Raw genomic sequence first — 6,875 nt, forward strand, 5'->3', positions numbered from 1 at the left:
GTTAGTTGCCGCTCTCCTGCTTAAAGGCCAGGGCCAAGATGGAGCTCTGTCCTGAGGTGAGGTCCCTCTGTGACCCCTTCGTGGCCCTGGCTTCAGACCCAGGTGGGAAATGAGCAAGAGAAGCACACCTGCTCTGTCATGCCAGTTCCTGTCCTGCTCAGGTCCCCTTCTACATTCTGGGGCTCCTAACCACCCCCTGTGGCTGTGGCTGCCCTAGGGAAGGAGCCCACTAGGCCAGGCACAGGCAAGGCCAGCTCGGCAAGAGGCTGTCAACCCTCGTGTCCTCGCCCGGCCCCTGGCCCTCCTTTCATGCGCTTCCTCACTAGGGAACCCCAGGTCTTCTTCCCAGCAAGAGACGGGCAATGTGGACTGCGGCTCCACTGGCTGGAGTCTGTCCTTTCTAAATCCTATTTGATACCGCTGCTCAGAGGGCTCCAGGGGTTGAGCCGGCATGGGGCTGGGGTGGTGGAGGCCTTCAAGTCTGCAGTGGGGAAGCCAAGCTTCATAAAAGCCATTCGATGGCCAACCCAGTCCAGGGTCCTGCTAGGGCACGAGTGGTGGAGGGAAAGGAGACAGTCCACGTGGCTACCATCAGCCTCCTGCAGAGAAAGGGGAGGGCACCAGCTTCTTTAAGAGGAGAGAAGGCCCAAAGGGACAGGGAAGAATAAGGCCCAGCAGGAAGTCAGGTAAGTTCTCATGGCTGGGGCAGCAGCAGTCAGACCTGCTCACAAACACATCATCGCACTCGCTGAAGACTTCTGCATGCTCCTGGTCTCACACAATCTCTCAATATTGCCTTTCCTCAGCTCCTAGGAACCACCATGAACTCAGTCTCAGATGTGCCTGTCTCTCAGCTAAGGCAGCCCTCCTGGGGTCACAAGTAGGGCAGGACTGGGGTCCTGGGGACACCTCAGATATGTACTTTACTATCTTTCAGCTGGCAACTAAATTCTCTCATCTCAGTGCAGTCGACTCTGAGGGTCGCTGCAAAGCTCTGCGCATGCTGCTCCTGGGAACCAGCCCCACCAGGAAGAGGCAGGACATGCTAAGGTCCTCGAGGATCCCTGCAGAGGATGGGGCGTGCAGGAGAAGAACCCAGGAGAAAGGCAGGCCCTCACACTGAGACCGTGCACTGCATTTTAATCAGACTGGAACAAAAACACGCATCCTGTGTAAGTAATTAATCACTCGTAATTACTCCTCAGCGTCATCATGTGACACCAGTGAAAAGATGACTTGGGCTGTCAGACAAATTCACCGTGTAGTAAATAGCGATGCCAAAGCAAGGGATCCCCCCCCGCTCCATCTCAGGCTAGACACCCAATCCTCTCCTGGGTCCTGCTGGGGTCTCTACTCTCAGAGGATGGCTCAGCTCTGAAGAGGCAGCTCTTTGGCTCACGTGCTGAGTACCTGGGCAGCAGGGACAGGGAGCAAAGATGCTTTCAGAATCTGGGCCTCAGAGGCTGGTACTTGCCATTCTGATCCCCAGCTGCCAACTCTTCAGTGAAGTCTCAGCCCTTTGCATAAGAGGCCCTAGCACCACATCTCCTCCATCTCCCTGCAGCAGGCAGAGGACACGGGGGTGGCAGTCTTAAGTTCAGCTGTCACAAACAGGAAATCCAAGAGGGAGCTCCTTTGCTATAGGAGTCAGGCTGCCTGTTTCCCCATCACGCTTGGAGACGGGGTTTAATATGAGCAGAACTGGGACAAGGAAGGTGGAAACCTCCTCAGGGGCCTCAGGGCAGCCCACTCCTCCACGACACGGACAGTCCCTTTCACCTGTCCTAGCATTTTGAGCCACCTCTCCCTGGAGTCCTTCCATATCCACTGGGGGATTAGTCATCAGCCCTAATTCCCAGGGGATGGAAAGGAAAGAGGGTGGCCCTGGGGGGAGTGATGTATTCTCTTAGAAGAAAGGTGGGAAGAGAGACTGAGTGAGGAGATGGCTGCTCCGGGCTGGAGGAGAAAGAACCTTCTGGGCCCCGAAGCCCCCCACTCTTTTTGGCAGTTGTCTGGGCCTTGGCTCTAGGAGGCGAGTTGTAAGCCAGATGGCTGCCCCATGGGGAAGGAAATGTTTACTCCTGGAACGAATTTATGGCTCAGCGGGGCTGTCCCACGAAATCCTCCTCGAGCTCAGGGAAGCTCTGACAAATTGGAGGCCGGCTGATTTATCCCCATTATCAGGGCTTGGCTGTAAGTCTGTGGAGATAGGCTGAGTATGTGTGGGGAGAGTGGGGGTCCTGGGCCCCGGCTCTCACCACCAAACCCACTGGGTTCCTTAGGTGTTCGTTTGTTTCCAAAGCTGCTTTCTGGCCCACCCCCCTTGTCTCTTCAATGCAGTGTCTGCAGAGACTGATGGGCTGTAAATCTGCTGTCCTAACAGCTTTATGCATCTCCTGGGGCAGCTTCCAAAATGGGCTTCCCTGCAGGGCAATGTGAAGGAAACTCAGGAGGGCCAGTGGGCCTCCTGGTCCCTCTGAGGGAAGGGTTGGGGCTGGTGAAAAAGCACTTTCCCATCTCTTGCTCCCAGGGGCTCCCCCAGTCATTTCATCACTCCAAAGTCACCTCCCAGACAGCTTTCTGTTCCAGGTCCACCAGAGCAGGCCTGGGCCCCTCCTCAGGTCTGTGGCAGGCTTATGGCTGAGGCTGCCCCTTGCTGGCAGCCACGTGGTTCCCGATGTGGGATCTGAGACCAACACCAAGCAGGGTACCCACTCAGCTGGGGGACAGCAGAGGTATGTTGTATGGAGATAGCGGTGTCAGGGTGTAGCGGGAGGAGGAGGAGAGAAAGTACGAGCTGGGGGAGAGAGCGACACCTCCCCCTCCCTCTCCCCCTGCCAGGCCTAATTCCACACCAGACCTTCTCCTTCTTCTGCTTGGCGGCCTCCTCGGCAGACAGCAGGGATTTGTAGTAGGAGCTGCGCTCCGCAGTGAAGTGGACCTTGGAGAGCGCGTGCTCCACCAGCAAGACGGACAGGTTGGCACCGTCGATGTGCAGCCAGCCGATGAAGTTGCCCGCCTTGTCCATGCTCTCCACCTCCACCTCCACCTGTGGAACAGAGAAAGGGGCATCAGCCTGCAGGGGGTGGCCCTGGGTGTGCAGAGGCGAGTGGAGCTGAGGCCCAGGGCTTACAGGCCCTGGGCAGCTGCCACCACATTCATTCCTTGTGACAGGAGCAGCTGGAATGGGGAGAGGGAAGGTACGTGCTCAGCAGAAGGGCGGGAGCTCGTGAGAGCCCTGTACTGCCGACCCTCTTAGAACGCTTTGCCTCACGTCTGTAAGTTGGGTCTACGCTTTCTGGCCTCTCACGCCCCAGAATCATCCTTGATAGATAGGTCACTAACAAAGCAACACCAAAACTCCCCTCCCTTTGGCAGACAGCTACTAGGGTAAGCGCGAGCTCTTGTTAGCTGCATGCACGCTTCTTCAGCACCCACCTAGCTCTGCTAGGAAGACAGGCAGGCTCTGGGGAGAGCAGAGTCCCTGTCCTTCCCGGGAGAGCAGAATGAATTCATGCCTAACAGAGGTAAAGAAGGTGGTTGCATGAGTGAGGAGAGGAAGGAGGGCGGACAGGTGGGCAGAAGGATGTGGGCAGGAAATGCACTAACACTGGAGACAGTTAGGGGGCGATCCCAGCTGGAGGCTACCCCTGAAGAAGAACACTGGAAGGGTGTGGTCTCTGCTTAAGTCCAGACCTTGAGGCTGTGTGCTAGGGCTGAACCCTCGGTGGTCCCCAGACCTGGCAATGACTCTGCTGCTGCAAGAGGGTGGCCTCACTGCCATGGCCCTCGTGGTGGCTGATCTGTTTCCACCTCGTGAAGGCAATGGCCCAAGAAAAATTCCTTCTTTGATTCTCTCTCAACCTCTTTCTTCCCCTGCTAAAGGGGACTTTAAAAGCTTTCGCTGCCAAATGTAAAAACTTGTATTAATTTAAATGGCTTCAAGCTCGATTAAGCAATGAAATGAATGTCTAAATACCTGGGAATTCTCTGAAGCCTGGGCTGGAGCCACCGGCAGCAGCTGAGGGTAGAGGGCTGGCGGGTGCGGGTGGGGAGGAGGGCAGCCTGCCCACCTGGCGGAGTTCTGACTCAGCAGGGAGATGGCGGGGGTATGACTCCCTGGGAGTACACAGAGGTGGCTTGGGTGTGCAGGGAAGGCAGTGAGGAGGAAAAGAAGGGGCAGGATCAGGAAGGCAGGACCCTGGCTTCTTCCCATTCTTGGACACGCGTCCTACTTGAGGTCCAGTCAACGCTTCAAGTGTAAACGCAAGTTCAACAAGGCCCGATGTTGGGGTGTGGTGCAGAAGGGGATATGCAGAGTTTGTGAGAGGTAGAAAGAAGGTATATAGATCCAAACCCAACTTCGTATTGTAGGTGGGGAAACTGAGGCACAGAGAAGGGAAGTGTAGCTAGTAAGAGGCAGAGCCGAGAACAAAAAAGACCCACCCTCGCCTCCTTCCCTTTTCCCATAGCCCTTGGTTTCAGGAACATTCCTTTCTTCCTCCAGTCACACCTCTTACCCCCTTTCCTTGCTTCCCACCGGGCCAATGCCAGCTCCCTCCAGCCTCAAGGCCATGGGACCTTGCACCTCACTGGTAGAGCCAGGATGGCAGTGCTGGGATCTGCTGGGCTGGGTCTACCCAACCCTTGCACCACATTGCTGAGGGGCAAAAGCAGGGGGAATCAGCATCTAGTACCTGTAGATGTCAAAACATTTTTTTTTCTTTCTCTAATTCTGGCAATTAATTTACTGGGTACTTGTGGGGGAGAAGGGCAGGTGGGCAAAATGGTGCTCTGATAAAAAGAGGTGCCCCAAGAGCTCACCAGCTCGTAAGGCAACAAAATTCATCGAGGTGAGTGACGGATTTCCTGGAGAGCCTTTTGCCACCCAGATACCCAGGCATATTTGCACCCAGAGTACAGGGGAGGCACTGCTGCTGGACCACTGGGTGTCCTTTACCGTGGGAGGGCTGAAGACGGCGAAGAGGCTGCCAGGCTTATGGTGGTCAGACAAGAACAGAGATGGGCAAAATGATGGATTAAGAGGTACAAATTTCCAGTTATAAAATAAATAAGTCATGAGGATGTAATGTACAGCATAGGGAATACAGTCAATAATATTGTAATAACTTTGTAGGGTGGAATCCCTGTAAGGTGCCCACACTCAGATCTCATTCCACACGGCAAACCCTAAATTCACACTTTGTTCTCTGAAGCCACAGACCAGAGGCTGGCCTCACATTAGAGGGAGAAAGCGAGAGGCTGGCCTCTCAGGGGCTCACATTAGAGGGAGAAACCGCTGACCAGCAGGGGAGCGGCCAGGCTCTCCTGGGAGGTGGGCGTTGACTTCACACCTACCCAGCCCCTCCCATCCTGCAATCCACACACTGACTTGGGCCCGACAACTCCCTAGGTCTGCTGGCAGAGGAAAGAAATCTCTGGCCCAGGGCACTATGCTGCCACCAGATCCATCTCCGGTTACAGAAAGAGATAAAGCTGTCCCCTGTGGGTCTCTGCTTCCCCTTTTATTACAGTTGCTGCAACCACAGTAATTTCTCAGTCAAACAAAGGCACTCAGGGGAAAGCTGGCCGGCTCGGCTGAGGGATGGCCCTGCAAGTGGTCCTGCAGCTCCGAGTCTCGGCTTCTGGCCTCTCATGTTGAGCCTGTGCTTGTGCCTATCCTTCTGGCTCAAATAAATTCTTATACACCTCCCCCCACAAAAAAAGAGAAGTGGACAGCCTTGATGCCTCTTCGTCAGACAGCAGAGCTCAGGTGTTTAAGGACATCTAGTGCTGTCTCCTGTGCACGCCTCCTGGTCCAGTCATGTGCCAGCATCTCTTGCCTTCAGCTCTTGATGCCGGTGGAGTGGGTGGGATTTTGTGGCCCTAAACCAGGCCCTGTGAGCTGAGCTCTTCCAGTGTCAACACCACCTTCCTGTGGAGGCTTCCCTGACTCCGGCCTAGAGTGAAGTGCTCGCTAAACACCTGTGGACTCGCCCTCCCTTCGGCGTTAAGAGGGTAGTACACAGCATAGAGGGTCAGAGCACCAACTCTGAAGCCAGACTGTCCTCCGAGTTCAAATCCACCTACCACCTTCATGACCTTTCGTGAGTCACTTAACTTCTCTGTGCCTGTTTACTGCAAAATCAGAACTGCAATAGTACCTGCCTCAAAGTACTTGTTACGTATGTCAAATGAGCTACTATAAATAAGCTAAGCACTTAGACACACAAATGCTTCATCATCATCATCAATTACCACTTCCTGGAAGTAACATAGGAAAGAAGCATGACAACTACACAAATTGACTAAATATTAATTTAAACCAGGTTGTGTTCAGAGCCCGCTATGGGCTGCCAGGCACAGGAGCCTGGCTGATCAGCATATGGCCAGACCGCAGGAAGACGCCTGCTGAGATGACTAAGAACTACTTTCCCACGCCTTCAATGCTGCATACCCACACCCTGAAAAGAAAACAGATATAAACCCAATTTCTCAAACACTTGGGGTCTTATTCTCTGGCTTTCAGCATTATTCCTTCTCTAATAAATTTTTCTTTTGTCTTTAACTGTGGCTCTTGCTTGAATTCTTTCTTGTGAGGAGCCAAAGACCCTCTTGTCAGGGGCGTAGAGCTCGAGCCCCTCGAGGGGAGGACTCGCCCTGTCCTTCAGCAGTAGGAGCAATTATTTCATTTCCAAATGTCTTCATTCTCCAGCTAGACTGTGTGCTGCATGGGGGAACGAAGCTTGCTCTAGAATCGGAAATCTTCTCCAGAACTGGATGTGCTGACTGAGCCATGGATCTTAGAGTCTGACAGATTTGGGTTCAAATCCTAACTCTAGCCATGAAGTTTTGGGCCAGTCAAATGGGCTCTC

At 54.1% G+C, this 6,875-nt stretch overlaps 1 protein-coding gene across 1 annotated transcript in view; it reads right to left on the reverse strand.

Moving 5' to 3' along the window:
* The window catches only part of SND1 (staphylococcal nuclease and tudor domain containing 1), a 391,519-nt gene that overhangs the window by 13,547 nt on the left and 371,097 nt on the right, over positions 1-6,875 (reverse strand). Inside the window, exon 17 of the mRNA XM_006910547.3 lies at positions 2,861-3,049. Within this exon, the coding sequence (XP_006910609.1) occupies positions 2,861-3,049 (189 nt within the window). The remainder of the gene's footprint in view (positions 1-2,860; positions 3,050-6,875) is intronic.

Source organism: Pteropus alecto, unplaced genomic scaffold (assembly GCF_000325575.1).
Source record: "Pteropus alecto unplaced genomic scaffold, ASM32557v1 scaffold22, whole genome shotgun sequence".
NCBI lineage: Eukaryota > Metazoa > Chordata > Mammalia > Chiroptera > Pteropodidae > Pteropus > Pteropus alecto.